The sequence below is a fragment of the Brachyhypopomus gauderio genome, unplaced genomic scaffold (genome assembly GCF_052324685.1).
Source record: "Brachyhypopomus gauderio isolate BG-103 unplaced genomic scaffold, BGAUD_0.2 sc96, whole genome shotgun sequence".
In the NCBI taxonomy this organism is placed as follows: domain Eukaryota; kingdom Metazoa; phylum Chordata; class Actinopteri; order Gymnotiformes; family Hypopomidae; genus Brachyhypopomus; species Brachyhypopomus gauderio.
In genome coordinates, this window is record NW_027506917.1 from 348,835 (window position 1) to 374,736 (window position 25,902).

At 41.1% G+C, this 25,902-nt stretch overlaps 1 protein-coding gene across 1 annotated transcript; it reads right to left on the reverse strand.

Annotated features, from left to right (window-relative positions):
* Positions 1-11,454: 11,454 nt before the first annotated feature.
* LOC143496555 (serine/threonine-protein kinase pim-2-like) lies at positions 11,455-25,898 on the reverse strand. The gene is made up of 9 exons (XM_076992727.1): positions 23,707-25,898; positions 23,041-23,178; positions 20,665-20,838; positions 20,460-20,554; positions 20,062-20,112; positions 19,421-19,796; positions 19,145-19,321; positions 18,703-18,814; positions 11,455-18,403 (listed from the first exon to the last, which is right to left on the reverse strand). The coding sequence occupies exons 1-8, from the start codon at positions 23,792-23,794 to the stop codon at positions 18,708-18,710; spliced, it is 1,206 nt and encodes a 401-aa protein (XP_076848842.1). The 5' UTR covers positions 23,795-25,898; the 3' UTR covers positions 11,455-18,403; positions 18,703-18,707.
* Between the last annotated feature and the right edge of the window lie 4 nt (positions 25,899-25,902).

A 25,902-nucleotide genomic window follows, 5' to 3' on the forward strand; every position in this document is an offset into this window, starting at 1 on the left:
ATTCCCAGTCACACCATTAGCTTTAGACTCTGCTCTTCTGAATGATTTTCAACCATACATTTATGCTACCATCAATCATATTTTGAATGATTTTTTAATATCAAATTGTCTGCTCTTTTTAAAGAAACGGACAAACTAAGTGCATGTTCACACGGAGGACCAGGTGGTGGACAAACATATTCCAGATGGTACGCATTTTAGTATTTCATGAAGTTTAATTCATGACAGTATTATTTATAAAGAACCGAGTCTTCCATGGTTTAGTAGTCTTTCCTGCTGCACAACTAATAGGGCATGAACAACAATAATGACAACAGCATGGAAGACTACACACAGCATCCCTCTCACGCCGTCTATTTGCTTTGACTTTGCAGGTTTCCAGTCTACCAGTGCTGAAGCACCATCCACCTCTGACAAGACCATCCCTAAGCTCAGGAGAAAGTCGATGCTGTCACGGTGAGGCGGCCCCCTACCGGCCGTCTCTGTCCACAGCGGCTGTTGTTGTTATTGTCTGGTGACGTCATGTGCGTCCCTCAGGTGGGCGGAGCCCGTGATCCGTCTCACCTGAGGGTCGTTTGTTTGCCTATATATGTCTTGTCTTTGTACCAGTTGACCGCTGGTCATTATATCCTTAATTTGGATCTATTGCACGGGTTTTAGGTTTTGCACACTTTATATTAAACCACCCTTTTTCCCTGAGACTTGGCGTGATCGCTTCCTTTTTGTTGCTCACACCTGCCCGTCACAGATGCGTTCCAGATTGGCAATGGCTTTCTCCAAGATCTGCAGAAAATGAGGGGAAAACACCTACATTGCTGGAAGTAGAAAATGTGTTTTTCAATTAAAATGAAGAAAAAAAGAGAACCAGACTGCTTCATTGTGATACCTGCATGACAGAAGGCAATATGCATTGTGTCCTGGTCCACAAACTGCATTACTCCTCTTCTCCTGGAAATCTGGGTGAAGATCAGGTTGCACAGCTGTCTGTGGTCTCTACTCCAGGAAGAAGCACTGGAGACCTACATGATTGAGTAAGAAAGAGACAGAAAAGCAAAATAAAGACTTTGATGGGGTCAGAGACCTGACCCATCACCTGGACTGTGTATGTGTGTATATATAAGAGGAATAACTCACTAGAGGTCCTTCGTCCTCAGGGGAGGAGGGCCGTCTTCCAGGGCTTCCCTGGTGCTGGCCGGTAGAGCCCACGGTCATCGGCAGAAGGGGGGGAGGCAGGTCCTACTGAACCTGTAGGAGGAGGACAGGAAAAGTTGTAATGCTGAATGTGATGTTTAGCAAACAATAGCATACAGTTATGTTTGTGTATGTTGTACATGTTTCAATGGCGACGTATGTAGTCCTGCTCCAACGTAGGTGGTAGAGTCTAACAAAGTTGGGGCCGGGGCTACTCATTTAAATGCCGAGCATAGGATCTTTCAAGGGAGAACTTCACGGGGGCAGCGAGTGTGGCCAGACATGCCGCTAAGCTTTTACTGCACAGTTTTACCAATGTTTTATCCAGTTTAAGGGACTATGTTCATGTGTGTGTTGCACAAATTAAAAAACAATGGGTGAAGTCTATCGTTGGAGTTAAGTCATGTTTTCGGGGAAAACCCTGGCCTTTTCAGTGTATACATTGTTGTGAAGCCGCATCCACCCCCCCCCCCCCCCCCCCCCCCCCCCAAAGGCATCTCCACAAAGACCAAACATAGTTCAAAACATTTTGTTTTTATGTGGAAAAGTAAAAAGCATGATACATAGTGAGATTAGAACTTTGTATAAGAATCTATTAAAATGCTGTGTAGGTGATTAAAAGCCTGGAGGTGGGCGTGGAGGGGGTCCTCTTGGTGGGTCTGGTCTGGTGGAGAAAACAGCAGGGTCCGGTGTCTCCAGGGTCTGGGTGTGATTAGACTCATGTGACCTGAAAAGGCCACCTGAATCGATGGAGACACCCTTATACGTCACAGAAAATTCTGATTGCTGAAAAACACAAATAAGAGTAAAAATAAGTAAAGATGCCTTTAGGAATCATTTTCTAAATACCCCATAAGTAAGTCTAAATGTATTCAGGTATGAGCAGTGTTGGGAACATTACTTTAAAAAAGTAATTATAGTTACTCACTACTTGTTCAAAAAAGTAACTGAGTTAGTAACTGAATTACTCTATAATAAAAGTAACTCGTTACCAGGGAAAGTAACTATTTGCATTACAGTACAAAAGTTATATGCCAATGAATAAGGATTTTTTGAAAAAGCAGTTTTCACAGTCAGTTGAAATGAGTAGATCATAAAGGTGTTTAAATTTTGACATTTATTGCACATCAACATACCAGTGCAGGATAAAATCCTTTATAATCCCAAAACTTTGGAAAAAAAGAAACAAAAGTAAACAGTTACACTATATAAAGTGCATTTACATCTATCAAATTAAATTTAATTCTCTCAACCTGAGAACTGGTTTGTTCACAACAGAAGTAAACTTAACAATTAAACCTCTATTCTTAATTAAATAAATCAAATACCCAGTCTGGTAGACATTCAGGAACTTCAAGTATTTTCTTAAATAATGTTTATATCGCCAACTTGAATATGCAAATTTTTCTTCAGCTTACTTCTGACTCGCCATTTCTGTCTCTTCTCCGTTTGTGTCGTGTCACTGGAGTGCTTCGGCACGCGTGTAAAAACACTGGCTCTGATTGGCTACCATAACGCTGCCTTAGCCAATCGCTTACTGACTTGTTAAGATAAACAGGTGTTACACCGAGAACTTGTGACCTATCGAGATCTGTTACTCCTCACTAGCCTGGGCAGCGGTCCGCTCGCATTACTGTTAGTATATCAATATATAGTAACGCACCGCTTTTAATGACCAGTAACGTCAACGGCGTTGTAACGACAGGAAAAGTAATTAATTATATTATCCCTTTACTGACAAAATGACGCCATTACCTAACGCTGTTAAAAATAATGCATTCTTATTATTGTAATAATAATTATATTATAAATAATTATTGTTATTTGCAACACTGTATATGAATAACTGATGATTGATTGATTGATTATTATTAGTTCCATGTAATTTTTTGTAATGAGTTTACTGGTCTGGCCCCCTTGAGGTCCGATTAAGTTGTATTCGGCCCCCAGACCAAAATGAGTTTTTTGCTACTTTGACGATGCAAAACCCATAAAATGCAGGTGGTGGAGGTGAAGCTTCAGCACAAGTCCATCTACAGTGGGTGGCAGAGTGAGCACTGGTGGGTGCTCAACAATTCTACTGGATAGATGCAGAGGTGAGTCATGGGAACAGGTTCACAATTTCAGTAAGAATGGACATGCTACTGTCAACGTCCCTTCAACCTAATCTTTTCTTTGTAGTTGTAGCTTACCCTTCACCACTTTGCCAGCGCTAGTGCCGTGGCCTGCATCAAAGTAACGAAGAGTCTTGACTATAAGTATCAAGACCAGAGGACTTAACAACATCAAGAACTGATCGTCGGGATTATTAGAACAATCACCATTGTCAGTGTGCAAGGAACTGTGAGGAAAGCCAGAAAGAATCACCATCCGTGGACTATTCATCATCACCGTGGACAACCATCAGGATTTCAGATTCGACCGTTATGGGATTTTTGGTTATCAGCAGCTGATTATCAGTGCTCCTGTCACCCTCATCAGACCTCTACAACTAATTCAGAATGCTGCAGCATGACTGGTCTTCAATCTCCCCAAGTTCTCACATGTGACTCCTCTGCTACGCTCTCTTCACTGGCTTCCAGTAGCGGCACGCATCAGATATAAAACCTTGATGCTTGCTTACAAAGCCAAAAATGGACTGGCCCCTCCCTACATGATGTCCATGGTCAAAAGCCGATCCGTACAGCGAATACTCAGAAACTCAAGATGGCTCGACTCGAAACTCCACGGTTAAAGTCTCATGGAAGATAAAGCTCCAGACTATTCTCCGTCCTGGCTCCAAGATGGTGGAACAATATTCCATAAGCTGCTAGGACTGCAGAGTCTATTGCTATCTTCAAGCGTAGACTGAAGACCCACCTGTTTGTTGAGTTCTTACCAGAGCACTAACTCAGCTGATACCACTTGAGGTTGTTCTTTAAATGGTATGTCTGTCGATGGTTATTTGTGCTTCTTGGCAAATGTCTAACTTACAAAAACACTAGATAATGACATGGACTCCTGTAGTTTAGTAGTAGTCTGACTCAATGGTATCTTGAATCCTGCAGTGTCTACTGCAGGGGTCACCAACATTTTTGAAACTGGGAGCTACTTCTTGAATACCAATTATAGCGGAGGGCTACCAGATTGATACACATCAATGGAACGAAAGTTGTTGAGGGGGGGGTGGGGGGTCGATTGCTAAGCGGACATCCAGCTGCCAGATGCTCAGGTACCAGATCAGGAACAGAGGATTCACGTGTCTAACTGAACTGTTCAAATATGAGTGCTTAGGGAGGTGTTGTAATGCAGAGAGAAATAAACCACATTGGTCTCCCTGTTACCGTGCGTAGATGTTTTGCAGATTTGCAGCAAGGCAGGCTCACTAGTCGTAGCTCTTCACAGAAGAAGAAGCTCCTGAGAGCCCTGAATGCCTGTATTTCAGTCAGATGCCTTGCGTTTGGAGAGGACTACGAACAGGTTCAGTTAAACAACCTCTGAGCCATTCAGAACACATCAGAACCACATGCAGTAGTCTGCAGGAACTGCACACAACCTTCTTTATTTTCTCACTCTGTTGCTGCTGAAGTCCAGGAGCAATGCTCTTCTGATGTACTGTCTTCCACAGGATGCCCATGAGTTCCTGATGATGTGTTTGCTTCAGCTGAAAAAGGAGGGAGAGACACTCAGGGTTTCCTCCTTCTCTTACATCTGCCCTGTTGCAAATTTTTCAGTGGTGAGCAGTCTGACATTATCCACAAACATGCAGTAGAAACTAAAGTGACTAATGACATCTTGCTACCCTGACAAGGCACTACATCAGTGACGTAGCTGAGGAGAAAGGAGAAAGCTGGTTAACATTCAATGATTCAAAGGTTTCAAAAATGAATGAGCCAGCAATCCTTAAGCGCAGGGCAAGAACAGCCTACCTGCTCTTCTACATGCAAAGATAGGAGCTCACCTTCTCACTGAGGTATAGTAGGGGCAGTATCCCCCTAAACCCAACTCCATGCCAGGTCCAAGTGAAGATGACTGAAATGATGACTGACAGAATTTCCAGCATCCTGTCCTCTAAGCCCTGTTTGTCCTTTCAACCCCATTACCATCTTCAACCCCGTTACCCTAGTCTCAACCCTGTCACACCTACATTTTAATACATAATTTTAAAAAAATGCATTGAAAAGTAATTTAATGTTTGTTGACTTCTGTCTAAAATGTTGAGTTATTATAAGCTTATTGATTTTTGTGAAGATTCTTTAGTTGAACCACACTTTTAATGAAAAATGACAAGAGCGCTTTCATGAAAAGGGACATTTCAGACTTTGGTATTGCAAAAAAGTGAGATTCTATATCATATTTGTATTCACAGTTATTGAATTAGTGTTGAGGATATCTGATGAATATGAAAATATTGATTTCTTCAGAAATGCATTTTATGATCATATTCAGAGAGCTTCCACTGTGTACGTAATGGGGTTGAAGAAAAACATTGCCCAGATCTTGAAAAAATGACCAATAATAATAAAGAGCTAATGCCTGAGATGAGGAAATATGATTTTCTGATTGGTAAAAATATCCTTAATGCTGTGATGTATACAGAGAAATTATACATTTAAGCAAAAAATTTGAAAATGTCAAAGTCCAATTTGAACCATTATAGTGGAGTGACCCAGGTGTGTCGGAGTCCTGCCAAGCACTTAACGATTCGGTGAACGAATCTTTTGAAGGAATCTATTTAGTGAACTGATTCTAATGATTCAGTTCATCTAAAACACATATGTCAAAGTCAAGGCCCGCGAGGGTCCGCGCGGCGAAAATGACGTAATCGCAGTGGCTCTGCCTGTGCGCGAGGGTCTCGCGTGCTGTCGATTCTCGAGGTCGTGCACATCTCAAATTTTGTAACTTTGCGCGCGCCACGCCTCAACGCAATGAACAAAGTCATGTTTGCAGGGTTCATACACCTTTATAAGGTGGAATTAAAGCACTTGTACGTCACTTTAAAGGTCCATTTCAATATTTCCCAGCACGTTAAACTTAATTAAGTTAAATATTTATACATATACTCGAAATGGTTCGAAATAATTCGCTTTTTATCACATTATTTAATGGTTGTTTTTTATTTTCAAAACGCTCAATCTTAACGTCTTCATGATCTCTCATGTTTCGTCCTGGAATTACAAGAGGCTCGTATTTGTTAACGTAACGTAATACAGCAATTTGTTGTGAAACGAAGTAGTTACAATTTCAAGCATTTTCAAGTACTTTAGCCTAAATTCCAGCACTTTTCAAACCTGCAACACAAAGCAACATTAAAATTCGGAGTCGCGCACTATGGTCACTCGCGAAAGTATAAACCTAAATCAGCAGTCAAAGCAGACATCAACGTTCAGCTATCCCCCTCCTCAAAAATGGCTAAACGTAAGGTGGACACTGAGAACAGGGGTTTCAAGCCAGGTTGGAGGCAGAGTACATGTACTGCGATACTGAGAAATGTTCATAAGAAAGGCCTGTGATTATATTTTGTTGATTTACTACCCCCTTGTGGTCGGATTTGAGTTAGGTTTCGTTTTGCTGAAAGTCAGTCAGTCGAGCATGATTGCCTGTAGCACGGCAGAGAGACAGTGTTTCCAGCATTTTTAAACCTGCACCTGAGTGAGTGAGAAGACAACATGTTAAAAACACACACACACAAAATACCTCTGACACTATCAGATGTAAAGCCCCACCTTGATGAAGTAGCTGGTTCAAAGCACAAGCTGGGACATGAATAACATTGTAAAGTTTCAGGCATCACCTGTTACAGGGAGCAGGAAAAGCCAACCAACACTTGGGTTCATTGCACAATATCACCATCAGCACACAATATTGCACAATGATAATAAAGATTTTACAGTAGTCTACTAACTACAGTCACAGCTAAATTAAGGATACACCATACATAATAAACATACAAGATTCGGTTATATTTGAGTGTAGTGGAAATTCCCCCAAATGCTCATGATACAACCAAACAGACAGCCTGCCTGCACAAGCACATAAAGGAACACACACTCAGCAGCAAGGAGCTGTTCAAGTGGGACACGTGCAGGAAGGGGTTCCTCTAGTAAAGATGGAACTGAAGCAGAAGCTGCCATTCTGCAACGCCGCGGGCAGACCTTCGACAAGGGGGAGGAGCCGTCTTCCTGCCCATCATGCCTCTTCTTCTGAGACCCTGCTGATACACAAGGGTTTGCAGATCCACACTGAAATCCTTCAAGAAAAGTGGTGAATGACCAGCACACGTGGATTCTTTGCATTTTTTAATCATGTTTCATTTTCCCTCATTGTTGTTTAGCCAGACATCTGCACCCTGAAGGAAGAACCAACCAAGCTTGAGTGGTGGGTAAACACGTTGGTGAAGACAGGATTGTATCTGCAGGATTGTACGTGACTGTTCCACTTTTCATCCTGCTCTCCTCTGTCCTGGTCCTATGGAGGCCAGTAGGGGGCGTGTGCTGTGTCTTGGAGAAAGGGTTGGGTTCCTGTACACCATCTCTACTACTGCATCTGAGTCTTCTGCCTGAACAGAGCTCATCTTGGTTGGCTGTATGGGTTTTTGTTTTGATGCTTAACTCCTCAACCCTGCTTACCTACAACTAAAGATGGAAATAGGTGCAGATGAAGGACTAATGTGCATAATATGTAATAGTTTTGGTTAAGGTTTAAATAAAGGTTAAGGGAACTCACTTATCCAATAGCTCACTGTAGGTTACGGGATATAACTAACCAACTTCACAAAGTTCCTTGCTATAAACAGTAGCCTGCTTTGTCAGAGGTTTACTATACAGCTACAGTTACTAAGGGGTTGGCATATAAAACGTATGATTAAGTATTTTATAGGGAATAGGTGTTATTATACATTTACCTTTATCTGATACTTATTAGGAGTTAATCTGGCCTGCTATGGATATAACTAAGAAAAGTTGGTTAAGCAATTAACTAGATTTATCTATTAACAACTAGATTAATTTATTATCAAACAGTACTATTCTAAATCAATGTATGAAAAGGTAGTTATTCTCATGGAAACAGTTATACAGACCAGTGCAGGGTGTCTCAGTGTGCAAGAAAGCAGAGGGGAAGAGAGGAAAACAGAAGAGACCCTACACCAAACTCTTCTTCCTTTAACACCCGGCGCATATCAAAGGAACCGCAGTTATCAACAACAGGTTAATCTGTGGGAATCTGTTTGATGATATAACCAACATAGTACATTTACACACAGGACCCCCACCTCTGTGTCTCTACCTTCTTTCTGAACTGAAGACGTAGTCTTTCCCACTACACAACATGCTGCAAAATGAGTCCAAGCAAGCCTGGCAAATACACAGATAAACCAAAACACAAACGGTCAGTTTTAGCCCATTTCAATGGGGACTCCTTGAGTCACACTTCCCCCACTATGCCTATGTATGACCTCCAGGGAAAGACCACCCTCTGTTACCACTCATGGTTTAACACAGGAACATCAAATCCTGCATCCCACACAGAAACATAACATTCTGACACTTCTGCATGGCCTTGACCTGTTCGCCCTGTGAGTGACCGGCAGACAAGGCACAGGGTCTGGTTCAGGTAGGGTGTCAAGAAGTAGCATGTGTTTATTTAATCCCCATGTAGAGGCAAGAAAACTATTTACAGAAACAAACCAAGACATAAAAAACCCAAAATGTGATAGTTCACAAGTTCCTCACATCAATTGTCACACTGCACAGTTCAAGCATCAAGAACATTTCTTACTTTCAGCATTACATACTCTCCCACCAAAAACCTGCTCAAACAAGTCTCATCAGGCCTTTTATAGTGCTACACAGGAAGTGGTGTGATGTCACTTCCTGGATTTTTGGTGGTAAAACCCAACCCATAAAAGCACTCTACACATAGTTGCCAGGTTCGCAGTTTTCACGCCAAATTGGGCTGGTTTGAAAATCCAACCGCAGGTAAAAATTCTGGGGTTGCTGGGTGCAGTTTTTTGGGCAGGAGTTACAAATCAAAACTAAGAATCGATCCCGATATAATAGTCAATTTTAGTTTAGGCCCTTCAGAAGCCTAAACTAGCCCAAACCCTAAAGTTGTTGACTGAAGGGCGGGTTTTACACTGAATTTGTGCGGGATATTTTTGTAGGACCTGGCAACCCTGACTCTACAGAACCCAATCTGTTTTCTCAACAAAACAACATGGCTGCCTTTCTCTGCATACCAGTCACTGGTATTGCTCAAATAAAATGAACATTTTTCATTACATACATTATATAACCTTTACTTTTTTCTGTGCAGGTTCTCCCTTGGTAAGCTGATTAATATTACTCAATAAAAAGTAAATTGCATCCTATGTGTCTTCATTTAGTTTTTAACTTACATAATGAAATCAATGTCAATACTTATGTTGTGTACATTGTGGTGAAGGGTAGCTCCATCACACGCCCCATTTGGGTGCCAGCAGGTTTCGTGCTTATGAGATTGTAGGTCAATGTCTAGGAAATGACCTGCAGAAGCTTCTTTTGTCAGGTTCTCAACAGCTTACTGGTCATCTGGAGAGGTGCAGCTACGGTGGTCTTATTTTATCCATGATTCTTTGGGTTTACAGTATGTCCTCTGAAAGAATGTTTTGAACACATCCAGCATTTGGCAAGGAACATTGTAGGAGTCCTCCACCTAGAAATAATGAAATCAGAGCTGGCTGAAATTATGCTGGCTGCTCCTGACTAGTTAGTTGATGTTTTGTTTTTTGTGTTTATAGGTGACGTATTCCTTGAAACTTCTTACCTCAAGTCTGAAACGGCATGTTTTAGAAGTGGATGCTAGTTTTGCCTGCAATTTCCTCTTCTTTTCCACTGTACACAGTGTGGCATGTACTCATGTATTTAACCATTTAAATACATTTCTGCCCATATCAGAGTTGGCCTCAGTGGGAATATGCAGATATGTGGCCAGTTGGTCTTTTGCTGGTGAACCTACATCAGCATGTTCTATCTAGAGCCTTTCTCTGGCATATCTCTGCAAGGCATCATGGGTATATGAGGCCAGAGAAGCTTCTAGAGTTCTTTGTCATTGTAATCATGATCAAAGTTCCACAGCAAGCAAAAATTATCATTTGAGTAACCTGATTTTTAATTTTTACAAGTTGATTGTCTTATGCACATAGTTGATTAGGGAAAATAAAGAGAGGGTCACAAACTATAGTGGATGATTTCTGATAAATTGATGTCCTAATTCAGCCTATTTGACATGAGTGCTTTAATTCGCCTAAATGCATTATGAACCTAAAATAGATTTATGAGGAAATGGTACAGTGCAATCTGTGCAAACTTACTGTGATGATAGTTAAGGATTCATACTCTCATGCAGCAGTGGAATTCTTTTGGAATTATGGGAGATTTCTGAGAAACTGATAACCAATTTCTGAGAAATTTATTTCCAAGCCCTAAGAACATTTAAGACTTCAATGTGGATTTTTGAAAAATGGTACAGCAGAATCTGTCTACATTTGCACCGGGGGATAAACAAAGACTACCCACTCTTGGGTGGTAGTAGAATTTTTTTGGCATCATGGGAAAATTCAGACAAATAGGAAACCACAGTCTCATTATATATATATATATATATATATATATATATATATATATATATATATATATATATATATATATATATATATATATATATATATATATGTGTGTGCGTGTATAATATATATATATATACATATATATATATATATATATATATATATATATATATATATATATATATATATATATATATATATATATATATATATATTGTATATTTTATTATTATGTATATACAGGGCAGTCATGGCCTGGTGGTAGGGAACTGGTCTTGTGACCGGAGAGTCGTGGGTTCGATTCACAGACCTGAGGCCATGACTGAGGTGCCCTTGAGCAAGGCACCTAACCCTAAATCTGCTCCCCGGGCTAGGGCTGCTCACTGCTCTGGGCACATGTGATCCACAGCCCCCTAGTAATCATTTAGTGTGTGTGTGTGTGTGTGTGTGTGTGTTCTAACTGCACAGATGGGTAAAAAGCGGAGGACAAATTTCGATTGCGGTGAAAAATCACAATTGACAAAATATGGCACAATTACATTTTTATTTACATTTTATATATAATGTATGTATATGTACATACAACTATGTATAACTTAACTTTTATATTATCATATTTACCATATCACATTTTATATTTACATTTTTACTTTGATATTTACACAGCTGAATGAGAACATATTTGCAGCTCGCAATGTTAAACATGCAGTTTCGAGTGCAGGTGATGAGGTGTTGATATTCCAAAACCCCAATAAAAAACACAGAAAATAATGATCATGAATACTGGACACCTAAAAATTCTGAGCATTTATATGCTTTCTCTGGGGAGAAATGGGAAAAAGACTTGGGTCCTATTGAAGAAAAACTGGCAACTGACACTTTCATCTAAACTCGTCATGTGACCTTCGCTTCGTCACATTACTTAACTCTCACTCTCACACTATCAAGCACCGTCTCTCACACTCTAAATTAAATAACTGATTTAAATTATTATTAATTTCAGCTGAAATACATTTTGGACACTAGCCGTCCAGAAACAGAGCTTATCATTAAAGATGGTGATGTCTGTCTAAGACGTGAGGACTTCTGGAGTCTCGGATTAAACCGATGCGTGGAATCTACTGTATATATTATATATGTTGCAGAATGTTTACTCTAAGAAAAATCTAACTAAATTGATTTTGTTTGCATTTTACTCCGTTTTGTTTTTATAGATTGGGAATGCATGTTTTAAGCTCATCACTGCTGCTCGAAGACATGTAATCAAGAGTCAGATTGTTTTGTGGGTTTATGTAACACATCGTCCTGCCCCTGTCAATGATTTTCATTCTTCTGTTTTAGTGGGTTTTCCTTTCTCCATCTAGATCCGCCCCCTTTTTGTAAGTGCATCACCTGTGTCTCGTTTTCCTCATTTAGATCTTCTATTTAAATCCTTAGTTTGGATACCGTCTTTGCTGGTAGTTGTTTGTGTTTGGTGTGAGTTACGATTTCTTAGAATTTCCAGACCCTCGTCCCTAGCCGATTGTTGTCTTGGTTGTTCCGGGTGTTTTTGTTTGTAATGTTTTGTCCTTTAGCTGTGAGTTGTTCTGTTCTAGTCAACAGGTGTGTGTCAACGTACAGCAGGTTAGTCCGTTTGGTTGGTTCACAGCGCGGTAGTTGTATGTCGTGAGACTACGTTTGTTGGATTGTTTGCCTTTTTCGTGTCTTGGTTCTACTAGTCATGATCATCAAGTTCAATTCATTGTGTCTGTTGTTTTCTTGTTTGGTTATGTTTAATTCTTAAACCATGAGTATGTTGTTTCTTTTACATCCTTATCCTTTCTTTAAGTCATCGCGTGTATTATTCGTTAGTCTTTAGTCTGCCTTTGTTTAGAATAGGGATCTTTTGTTATTGAGCACTTGTGATTCCTGTAACCCCTTGTATACAAGATGCCCCGTCGATCTCGTCGTCGTGCTTCCAGATTGTCTGTCAGTGGTGCGTCTCCAAGTTTGTCTGTTGAATGTGTATCACTGGATTCTACCCCCGTTAATGTGGAATGTTTAAATAAAACCCCTGACTCCTTGCATGTGTGTCCGCCTCCGGTTACCAACGAATCTCGTTACAGATTAATGTCCTTTTTTTTTGTATGGGTATTTTTATACAGTTCCTAATTATTTTTTAAATGGGGCAAAGATGTTCACATTGTGGACATGTATGTCATTCCCACGTGGAAGACATCGGATGTGGACCCACTGTCAAGCTTACCGGTAATATTGTTATAAGGCACTTATATAAGTCACACTCATAAATGCACATAATTTTGTACAAATACGAAGTAATCTTTTTATATTTCTCTACAATACCAGGACAGTCAGTGCTCCAAGGATGCTATTTTGTTTCCTGCATGGAATAGGCAACAGGATCAGGCATATCACTTTTTGCTATGCGTTGAGTTACAATTATTAAGATAGATATTTAGAGATTCTTTTCTGATTCTGATAGAACAAAATAATAAGTTGCCTATCTGGTCATTTTTAAATATGCCCAATGCAGGTTTTACTGGTAGCAGAGAAAGAGATCATTTTTCTAGACTCTTTACTGCCTGATGGTTTTTCGAGATGAGGCCTACAGAACTAACTATATTTAGGTTAAGATAAAATAATATTTACTGAAGTAAAACTTGATTTACTTTATTGCCTCTATGGCTCCAGGTTTAAGTAAGAGCCTTGTTCTACGGCTCATGTCATGTCTTCCTCAAAACCTGCTGTGAACAGAAAGGTTAGCCATGAGCACAGACAATATCTGGAGAAGTGGGAGATAGACTACTTTTTCGTAGAGCTCAGGGGCATGTCGACATGTATTATATGCTCAGATAAAGTTGCTGTGCACAAGGAGTACAATATCAGATGTCATTACACAACTAAACATGCTGAGGAATATGCAAAATATCAGGGAGAAGAGAGAAAGTGCTGTGCCGCCAAGCTTAAAACATGTCTACTGCGGCAACAAGATTTTTCCAAGAAGGCAAGCAAAGAAAGTGATGCTGCTGTCGAAGTAAGCTACGTGATGAGTGAGGTGATTGCTAAGGCTAGAAAGCCATTCAAAGATGGCGAGTTCATCAAAAAGTGCATGTTAAATGCTGCAAGTAGTCTGTCCAGAAAAGAAGGGTCAGTTTAGTAACATCAGCCTTTCAGCCAACACAGTGGCAGAGCGCATTTCTGACCTGTCAGGTAACATTTATGATCAACTGCGTGAGAAAGCTAAACATTTCCATGCATACTCTGTTGCTCTTGATGAGAGCACAGACGTCACTGACACGCAGCTCGCAATTTATGTCCGTGGTGTTGACGGTTGTTTTGAAGTAATGGAGGAGTTGCTCACAGTGATTCCAATGCATGGCCAGACCACTGCTCAGGAGATATTTTGGAAGATGCCATTGTGGATGCTGGCTTGCTATGGAAGAGTTTTGCTGGAATAACAACCGACAGAGCACCATCAACGACAGGGAGGAAGAATGGACTCGTGGGACTTGTTCAAAGAAAACTGGAGGAAGAAGGTGTGGAAGAGGCTATTGCTCTCCATTGCATTATCCATCAGCAGGCCCTTTGCAGCAAATGCCTGACGTTTGACAGTGTGATGTTTGATGTTGTGAAATGCATCAAACATATCAGAACCAGGGGCTTGAAGCACCGTCAGTTCCGTTTTGGGGGAAATAGACTCATCATATGAGGATGTGCTCTACTTCACAGAGATACGTTGGCTTAGCAGGGGAAACGTCTTGAAGAGGTTTTTTGAGTTGAGAGCAGAAGTGAAAGCCTTCATGGAGAAGGATGGGATGGCTGTTCCTGTACTTAGTGATCCCAAGTTGATCATGGACTTAGCTTTTCTGGTTGACATCACACCGGAGCTGAATGTACTGAAGAAGAAATTACAAGGCCAGGGGCAGCTTGTGAGTGCTGCCTATGACAACATCAGAGCATTCTCCACAAAACTTGGGTTGTGAAAAGCCCAGCTTTCTCAGACAAACCTCTGCCATTTCCCAGCATGCAAGGCACTCATGGATTCAGGCACACCATTCAGTGGTGAGAAGTATGCTGATGCCATTGTAAAGCTCCAGGAAGAATTTGATCACAGGTTTGCAGACTTCAAAACATTTTTGCTGATCCCTTCTCCTTCGATGTGAAAGATGCTCCTCCTGAGCTTCAAATGGAGCTAATTGACCTGCAGTGCAATTCTGAACTCAAAGCCAAGTTCAGGGAGGTGAGTGGAAAAGCAGAGAACCTTGGACAATTTTTGAGAGAATTGTCCCCCACCTTCCCTGAGCTTTCCAAGATGTTCAAGCGGACCATGTGCCTTTTTGGAAGTACCTATCTCTGTGAAAAGCTCTTCTCCACCATGAACTTTAATAAGTCAAAGTTCCGGTCCAAACTTACTGATGAGCATCTTCAAGCCATACTGAGGGTCTCAGTTGCTTCTTCCCTCAAGCCAGATGTGGCTCAGCTGTGTAAGATGAAGTGCTGCCAGGTCTCTGGTAGCAAGGAGTAGGAGGAAGAAAGAGGAGCCAATGTTCTGAAGAACTGTTCATGTTCTGAATTGTTATTAATGTTAATTAAGTTAGAGAAGATTGGATTGTTCTTTTATTGTGGAATATTTGATGCGGCCCAGCCTCACCCAGACTCTACCTCCAGCGGCCCCCAGGTACGATGATTTTGAGACCCCTACTATATATATAAAATGTATGTGTATGTACAGTTAGGGCCAGACAGTGGACAGTGACACAAGTTTTGTTATTTTAGATGTTTACAAAAACATGTTCAGAAATACAATCATATATATAATATGGGCTGAAAGTGCACACTCCCAGCTGCAATATGAGAGTTTCCACATCCAAATCGGAGAAAGGGTTTAGGAGTCATAGCTCTGTAATGCATAGCCTCCTCTTTTTCAAGGGACCAAAAGTAATTGGACAATGGACTCTAAGGGCTGCAATTAACTCTGAAGGCGTCTCCCTCGTTAACCTGTAATCAATGAAGTAGTTAAAAGGTCTGGGGTTGATTCCAGGTGTGTGGTTTTGCATTTGGAAGCTGTTGCTGTGACCAGACAACATGCGGTCAAAGGAACTCTCAATTGAGGTGAAGCAGAACATCCTGAGGCTGAAAAAAAAGAAAGAATCCATCAGAGAGATAGCAGACATGCTTGGAGTAGCAAAATCAACAGTCGGGTACATTCTGAGAAAAAAGGAATTGACTGGTGAGCTTGGGAACTCAAAAAGGCCTGGGCGTCCACGGATGACAACAGTGGTGGATGATCGCCGCATACTTTCTTTGGTGAAGAAGAACCCGTTCACAACATCAACTGAAGTCCAGAACACTCTCAGTGAAGTAGGTGTATCTGTCTCTAAGTCAACAGTAAAGAGAAGACTCCATGAAAGTAAATACAAAGGGTTCACATCTAGATGCAAACCATTCATCAATTCCAAAAATAGACAGGCCAGAGTTAAATTTGCCGAAAAACACCTCAAGAAGCCAGCTCAGTTCTGGAAAAGTATTCTATGGACAGATGAGACAAAGATCAACCTGTACCAGAATGATGGGAAGAAAAAAGTTTGGAGAAGAAAGGGAACGGCACATGATCCAAGGCACACCACATCCTCTGTAAAACATGGTGGAGGCAACGTGATGGCATGGGCATGCATGGCTTTCAATGGCACTGGGTCACTTGTGTTTATTGATGACATAACAGCAGACAAGAGTAGCCGGATGAATTCTGAAGTGTACCGGGATATACTTTCAGCCCAGATTCAGCCAAATGCTGCAAAGTTGATCGGACGACGCTTCATAGTACAGATGGACAATGACCCCAAGCATACAGCCAAAGCTACCCAGGAGTTCATGAGTGCAAAAAAGTGGAACATTCTGCAATGGCCAAGTCAATCACCAGATCTTAACCCAATTGAGCATGCATTTCACAAATCCAGACTTAAGACGGAAAGACCCACAAACTAGCAAGACCTGAAGGCTGCGGCTGTAAAGGCCTGGCAAAGCATTAAGAAGGAGGAAACCCAGCATTTGGTGATGTCCATGGGTTCCAGACTTAAGGCAGTGATTGCCTCCAAAGGATTCGCAACAAAATATTGAAAATAAAAATCTTTTGTTTGGGTTATGTTTATTTGTCCAACTACTTTTGAGCTCCTAAAATGTGGAGTGTTTGTAAAGAAATGTGTACAACTCCTACATTTTCTATCAGATATTTTTGTTCAACCCTTCAAATTAAACGTTACAATCTGCACTTGAATTCTGTTGTAGAGGTTTCATTTCAAATCCAATGTGGTGGCATGCAGAGCCCAACTCGCGAAAATTGTGTCACTGTCCAAATATTTCTGGCCCTAACTGTATGTATATATCCGCAGTTACAATTATAATAATTTATATTATTATTTATATTACTATTATTATTTAATTATTATTATTACTATTGTTATTATTTTAAACAGTTTACAAAGGTGTCGTAAAATGTAGCAGTAGTGTCGTAAAGTGTTAACGCATGCGCAAAATATCTGCCCGATACGTCCCTGGGCCAATCGCAACACGCATGCGCACATTTTCTCACGCATGCTCGGTACGGATCGGGCAGAGTGTACGGATCAGGGACCACAGGGTTGTGGCGTTGTCCAATCAACGATTTCCCAGGCTTTCCCACTGGGACCTACCTTTTCCGGTTTGTTAATGTCGTGTTTTTGTTAATGTTGTTGTGTTTTTGTAATTTGTAATTGGGCTTAGTTAATGTTGTGATTTTGTTAATGTCGTTGGGTTTTTGTAATTTGTAATTGTGTTTAGTTAATGTCATTGTGTTTTTGTTAATGACATTGTGTTTTTGTCATTTGTAATTGTGCTTAGTAAGTATCATTGTGGTTGGCACTTCACGGCCACCGTAGTGTACAGACTGGTACACACCGTATATGAAGGGAGAATTGAACCCAAATGCCGTTAGAAACCAATAAGGATGAATGCTTATCACTGGGACTGTGTGTATGAAATAAAACACACGCAAACAAACAGAAAGCACAGCATAAAACCACTATGCATACACACAGTGGCAAAACGAAACTCAAAAGGATGCGGAAAACTCAACGCATAAAAATAAAGCACAACCGTAGAATGGAAAACAACGTGGAATACTCAACATGTGAAAAGGCAAAACTAAACCGTATAGACACGGGAGGAAAATAACAAAGGCAACTGAAAGAACGCGGAAGAAACTCGACGCGTAAAACGAAACCAAGGACGCCAGGGGAAGTGACCGGCAACAGGCGAACGCCGCAACAAAACAAAACCCTTCCCAAAATAAAAGAGTAACTGACAGGAAGAGATAAGACTGGAGGAAAACTTGAGATGGGCCAGAAGTGGCGCAGGAGGTAGATACTCGAATAAGTAAAAGTAAAAGGTAGAGAGAGAGAACAAGAGAAAGAGAGTAAGGTGGAGAGAAACATTCACACGGGAATGCACTAGGACTGACTCGGTGCCTCTTATGGAGGTAGAAGGTGTGGCATCCAAGCCAGCCCTGACACAGCCAGCAAGGCATCATTAGGGCAGCTAGTGTGTTTGGCACACCTTTACTGCCTCCGTCTGCTGCCCTCAAAACTGAATCTATGGAATAGGGGAAAAACCCATTTAGAACTCAGAATAAATAGAGGAACAGTACAGATAGAACAATCCTAAATTGCATTTTTGAATAATAAAGTACTACATATAAGCATATACCACTTAGAGCATTCAATTGTTATATAGTACACTATGCCTGACCCAGATTTTTCTGGTCCATAAGCAACAACTTGATAAGCTCATCCAATATTACATTGCACCTTGCTTATTACTCAATATCAGTGGCCCAGACTATGTAATTTGGTGGCTGTCCTCTAGTCTCATGCCCAGTTCCATTTACTAACCTGACTTAGTTCTGAAGACCTTCTGAAAACCACTGATGTGCCAGAACATCCTCGAGCACAGGACGTTTTTCAGGGTCCTTTTGCAGACACCATGTTAGCAGATGGCGGCAGTCTGTGTGTGTAGCAACGGGATTAGTTGAGAAAGAAAATCAGTTACCATCTGAAACCTCTGATCTGACTGTTCTAATGGCTTATTCAAAGTTTTTAAATGACAGAACTGTACAGAAACCTTCATCACTAACAAAAACTAAAAAGACTGAACAAGTCTTTTTTATAATTTTAAGACGGTTACAAAATGTTGTATTGCCAATTCTCCATTCTTCATTAGTACATTTTATCAATCTGTGGTTGTGTATTACATTACCAGATGAAATAATTACATAAATGATCATTTTGCAATTTAGAATTTCTAGTTATCTTGAAGATGCTTCTGCCTTTTCACCTCTGGATGGGTTTCCCTTGAAGCAGAGGTCTGCCTCAACAATGTCCTCCTCCTTCTCAAAGGGCACATCTCCACAGATAATGCTGTAGAGGAGCACACCCAGACTCCAGATGGTGGCTTGACGGCCCTCATACGTCCTGTCAATCAGCCATTCAGGTGGGCGGTATACCTTGGTGCCTGAGACAACGAGAGAATCATCAGTAACAAAATACTAAGTCTCTAATTTGATCCCATTTTTTAACTTGAGGTGCACATTTCATTCCTATGGTGAATAACCTTCAAAGCGCCTGTAGGGTCCGGTCTTAAGCAGATCGCCACAACCAAAGTCGATCAACTTGACGTCAAGGGTGTCGGTGTTGACCAGAAGGTTTTCTTCCTTGACGTCTCTATGCAGAACTCCACGGTCACGGCAGTGAAGGACAGCCTGAACCACCTGACGCATGATCAATCGTGCCAGTGGCTCAGGTAGTTGGTATTGATGCAAGTCCAAGAAATCAAACAGGTCCATGCAGGGGATGGGTCGCTCCAGAATCAAGATGAAGCAGTCGCAATCAAACCATTCTAGCAGCTCCACAATATGCTGACAACGAGGTGGCTTGCACACCATCTCCATTAAAGCCACCTCTAAGGGGAGACTGCGAGTTTCGCCGGGCTAAAATTAGGGAACACATGGTTAGTATGGGTTTGAAGTTTTATAGTGGAATTATGGTTAGCAGGTTAACATGAAAGGGATCTGGATTGGTACCAATCATTAGATGAAACCTGAATCTAAAAGTGAACTGTTTTCCATTCGTGTTGGGAGGAGTCACTGAATGGAAAATTAACAGCTTTGCGTTTATAGTCCCTTTGCAGTTTTACCCATCTAAAAAGTTCCAGACATTGTTGCAATATTACATAAGTAAAGATATTGAACTTACAACAGTGATGAACCGTTCTGTGTGATGCTTCGGCACAAATTTAATGGCGATCTGGTCACATAAAAAACACAGCAAGTGAAGTTGTTTACACAAAACAGTCAGTACATTTAACATATATCTAAGGGCTTGCAGATGGTAGCCACAGCTTCTCAGGTAACTCATAAATCTGGAGTCTGATAAATACTCATCCACAGATTGTCAAGCTTATTACATTGTATAATCAGGATCTTTGTGTTCAAAAAGTGGAAAAAGGTCAAGGCACATTAGATTTGACCACTTGATTGCCATGTGAATAACAAAGGCTCTCTAGGGAAAATAGCTCCTTTCAAAGTTCTAATCACAATCTAAAATAGAAATTAAGTCCCAAAATCATTCTTGTATTGTGTGCTGATGCTCACCTGTTTTCCATCAGCCTTGCGGACTCCTGCATACACTGAGCCGTATCCTCCTGTGCCCAGGAGATCTCCCACAGTGTAGCGTGAATTGAAGCTCACTACATGAAACAAAAACAAGTTACATCATTGTACAACATAAGATTCAGTCAAAATAAATTTCAGCAGGTGTAAAATGCTGGTAGTGTTGAGGGTGCTATTCTAGACAGACCTTTGCACTCCTCCTCTTTCTTCTCTCTCTTCTTCTTCTTTGCCCGCGTCTCCATGGGGTGGGGTGTCAAGTCTTGAGGAGCATCCCCTTTCCTCTTCCTACTCCGCCTCAGAGGTTCCTCTTCTCGCCCTCGCTTTGCAGACAACTTGCAGCTTCTGCTCACCTTGCGCTCAGCTAAAATGAAGAGAACACAATGTTTATGTAACCTTTAAGTAACGTTAGGATTATTTTAACATTAACCAATGGTTGACACATCTGAATTATACAAGTAAAAAAAAACATATTCCACATTTCAAACAGAATATAATCAAATACAAATAAATTTAATTGAAATAGAAATACTAGTTGAAATATGAATCACTGCTGTTTCCCCATGTTTTTCTGCATCCTCTCTTTCTCATCCTCAATCATTTCTAAATCATTTCTTTGAAGAAAATGTAACTCGTGTGCTTGAAGAAAATGTATATGTACTATATGCACTGTAAATACAATTTCATCTTTCTTTGTTTAGACATTAGACTGCAGAAGCCTATGCCAATCTCGCCAGTAAACCACAGAGGGAGTAAATGTAGGCACTCCTTCAATGCTTGCTTTAAAACCATAGGATACATAGGCAGTATCAAAACACAAACTACTGAGAGACAGCAATTTTAGTTGTAATTTTAGAGACCATTTTGTGTTAATGCATCATTTATATTGGGGGTCTTTTATTTTGACATTTGGGGGGTTTGTGTTTTGTGGAGTGGCGAGATTACAGCTCGCGTTGTGTTCGGTGGATTGCTCCTACTTGCGAGGTGGATTAAAAAAAGTTAATAGTCCCATCCGTTGGCTCTAGTGTGGAATTTTGTTGAATAAGGCCTTTGTTCGGAAGCTAGAGTTTATTTTAAACTCCCACGCCTTTCATTACTAACACACCCGATAATTATATCTGAGAATTATATATATGAGCAAATATAGTGTGTGTATCCTTATTTGTAGTAGTAATTCCGATCGCAAGATACATGCAAGGTAGGATGTGTTAGCTCAGTGGAAGTGGAAATTACCCAACACAATTTAGTTTGTATAGGCCAAACTACGGCCCCTTAGGCTTTTTAATCCGACCCGCCAAACCTGTCTAAATGATAGTAAGAACGTCATTCATTTTCCCTTTTTACCCTTTCATCTGCAATACCATCATTTCCCCAATAGATGGCGCATTAATCCAGACACATTGACCTCCGTTGGAGTGTAACTTTCCTGCTGCCGTTTTGCCCTTCGGTAAAAATGAGAGGAGCAAAGAAAAGAAAAGAAAAGTGGACACGGAATGCCGAGTGTCTAAAAAAGAGTGGACAACAAAATATTTTTTCACGGAGGTCCAGCACAATCAACTGACTGCAATAAAACATTCAAGTCTAGTCTTGCTTGTAAGCTCACATTGTCCTTGCCCACAGAAGTGGGTACAAAGCACAAACTCCTTATATCACACAGACTGCTGCTGCATGCCACTGTTTAAAACTGGCCAGGTGATACCCAATACTTAAATAAGCCATGTTACATAGATTACAAAGATTAATAGATATATGCTTTGGCAGCAGTCCAGATGAGGTATCAGAAGCCAGCAAAGCAGCATGACAATGTTTTGTTTAGATTGTTTGGGGGTGTACTAAAATAGTGAAAAATGAAATACATTCAAATTCATTTGTCTTCCTCTGGTCCATCTGGTTCGTTCATTTGTCTTCCCCTGTTTGTAATAAATACTGTCCACATGTTTCATAATACAAATATGCAGTCATGGTCACTTGGCAGTCATGGCTGAGTTGTTGTTATTCACATTCCCTTATAATAATACAGCTGACTGTCGAATGTTTAGGAGCAAGGAAATTTCATGACTGGATTTGTTGCACAGGTGGCATATTGTCACAGTTCCACGCTGGAAAGCACTGAGCTCCTGAGAGTGACCCATTCACAAATGTTTGTAAAAACAGTACGCGTGCCTAGTAAAAATATCTTATCAATGTCTATATGAAAGAAGAGGATCTGCCTCAGAACCTCGCCTTGAACATGGGGTTGAGCAAGGTGTCTCTGCCTCTCCATGTCAGGGCCTAAATGCAAAACACCAACCCAGGGCACAGAAGATGCATGAGCGTGTACTGTTAAGATCATCAGGTCTATAAGAAGGGCTACAGTGCCATGTGAATTCATTACAATGTTGAAGACTATGTGATGTCTCATTTTCTGATAAAACTGATGTTTTACTGGTCAGGTCATGTGCAGAAAGCTGATGGTTCTGCACCTCTGCCAGACCTTACAAACAAATAAATGTTTTTTTTTCTACTTTATCATGCATGGTTGTTTGGTTTGTTGAATATGCATGTAATCTTCAGTGTTACACAGTACCAGTGTGGAGTGGACCTGTGGGCTGGTGGATGTCCCATATAGATGGTCCTTCTGCAGGCATGCTAACATGGCTGACATTTAAGGGTCCGGCCGTACTTCCGCCGTGGATCACTGGCTCTTGGGGGTTGTAGGACACACCTGAAAATCCCACAGCAGGTAAAGTGAACCCCAGCACGCCTCACAGTGAGGCTCAAATGCCTTGTAAGTGTTTCCCAATGAACAAGTAATTATAAGAAGGGCTATGGTGCCATGTGATGTCATTAGAATGTGGGGAGAATGCTTAAGAATTTGTGATGTTGGAAATCTGTTTCTTTTTAAAAATGTTTATTTTTATTTGCTTTATTCATGGCCACATAATGTTAACACATATATGTAACATGGTGGGATTTATGAAAATTGTGCTGAGTCAAAGAAATCAAAGAAATAACCCATGCTCCATTAATTATATTATCCTGTACACATGAAATAAAGAGCTTGACAGTCATCAATAGAATAAATATACATGTTATTTTTCTGAACCTTAGAAACCTACTACATAAATGTGTATATTTAATTTTTTATTATTATGAATAAGCCTATGGAAATCCATACTCATAAGAACTAAATATACTGTCTTACATAGAAGTATAAAATTATGTACAGTATATGAAAATGTATTTTTCTCACCATGAGTGGTACAACCTGGTGTGTCTATGAAGTTGTTTTGTTCCTGCCCAGGCCTTGGCTGGTCAATTCTGCAGGGGTAAAAACTCATTCTCAAGGTGAAAAATAGAAAGGATAGAAAGGATAGAAAGATCTACAAAAAATAGAAAGTAAATCAGATCTTATTTGTAAGATTTGTAAAATTTGTAAGGGTTGTAAGTCACAGAGCAAAATCTCATACAACCAATTCTGAGCTTTTCAGCATCAAAATTGAAATCAAAACATTCCACCTTCCCAACCAAACATTCTAAACCAAACATTCCAAAGTTGAGTAGCACATGTAATATCACAACTTCCAATTTTTTAACCAAAACACCAAATCAGCCAGGCTGCTACAATAACCTGATGCAGCCTGGCTTGTATACACCTTTCATACACCTTTTCCCTGGTCAAAGTCAGGCACTTTCAATGTCTATTTTCTTTCAATTTCTATTTTCAATATTTTCCAGTACCTTACAGCTTAGGTGTAATTACAAATCAGTGATTCTTGAGACAAGGGACAAAACGGGGTTACAAATATACACTGCTCAAAAAAATAAAGGGAACCCTTAAACAACACAATATAATTCCAAGTCAACCACACTTCTGTGAAACCAACCTGTTCAGTTAGGAAGCAACACTGATTGTGAATCAATTTAACCTGCTGTTGTGCAAATGGAATAGACAACAGGTAGAAATGAGAGGCAATTAGCAAGACCCCCCCATAAAGGAGTGGTTCTGCAGGTGGGGACCACAGACCACTTCTCAGTACCTATGCTTTCTGGCTGATGTTTTGGTCACTTTTGAATGTTGGTGGTCCTTTCACACTCGTGGTAGCATGAGACGGACTTTACAACCCACACGAGTGGCTCAGGTAGTGCAGCTCATCCAGGATGCCACATCAATGCGAGCTGTGGCAAGAAGGTTTGCTATGTCTGTCAGCGTAGTGTCCAGAGGCTGGAGGCGCTACCAGGAGACAGGCCAGTACACCAGGAGACGTGGAGGAGGCCGTAGGAGGGCAACAACCCAGCAGCAGGACCACTACCTCCGCCTTTGTGCAAGCAGGAACAGGAGGAACACTGCCAGAGCCCTGCAAAATGACCTCCAGCAGGCCACAAATGTGCATGTGTCTGCACAAGCGGTTAGAAACCGACTCCATGAGGATGGTATGAGAGACCGACGTCCACAGATGGGGGGTTGTGCTCACAGCCCAACACCGTGCAGCACGCTTGGCATTTGCCAGAGAACACCAGGATTGGCAAATTCGCCACTGGCACCTTGTGCTCTTCACAGATGAAAACAGGTTCACACTGAGCACGTGACAGACATAACAGAGTCTGGAGACGCCGTGGAGAGCGATATGCTGCCTGCAACATCCTTCAGCATGACCGGTTTGGCAGTGGGTCAGTAATGGTGTGGGGTGGCATTTCATTGGAGGGCCACACAGCCCTCCATGTGCTCACCAGAGGTAGCCTGACTGCCATTAGGTACCGAGATGAGATCCTCAGACCCCTTGTGAGACCATATGCTGGTGCGGTTGGCCCTGGGTTCCTCCTAATGCAGGACAATGTTAGACCTCATGTGGCTGGAGTGTGTCAGCAGTTCCTGCAATGTGAAGGCATTGAAGCTATGGACTGGCCCGCCCGTTCCCCAGACCTGATTGAGCACATCTGGGACATCATGTCTCACTCCATCCACCAACGTCACGTTGCACCACAGACTGTCCAGGAGTTGGCGGATGCTTTAGTCCAGGTCTGGGAGGTGATCCCTCAGGAGACCATCCGCCACTTCATCAGGAGCATGCCCAGGCGTTGTAGGGAGGTCATACAGGCATGTGGAGGCCACACACAATACTGAGCCTCATTTTGACTTGTTTTAAGGACATTACATCAAAGTTGGATCAGCCTGTAGTGTGTTTTTCCACTTTAATTTTGTGTGTGGCTCCAAATGACGGCCTCCATTGGTTAATAAATGTGATTTCCATTGATGATTTTTGTGTGATTTTGTTGTCAGCACATTCAACTTTGTACAGAACAAAGTATTCAATGAGAAAAGGGAAAGTGAGATTGAACAAAGAGAGAACATGGCTAGTGAGGAGAGACAGGGAGAGCTAATACAACCCAGTGAGCCAGCAGCCAGTCAGCATAACCATCAGCCAGAAGCCAGCCAATCAGAGCTATT

Bases quoted from the DNA above. Each gene is read 5' to 3' on its own strand.
- LOC143496555 (XM_076992727.1), bottom strand. From the start codon at position 23,794: ATGAGTTTTTACCCCTGCAGAATTGACCAGCCAAGGCCTGGGCAGGAA. The intron at 20,113-20,459 runs GTGAGCATCAGC...TTATGTGACCAG, and splicing joins GCAAGGCTGATGGAAAACAG to ATCGCCATTAAATTTGTGCC. The intron at 19,322-19,420 runs GTTATTCACCAT...TCGTTGTCTCAG, and splicing joins ACCCTACAGGCGCTTTGAAG to GCACCAAGGTATACCGCCCA.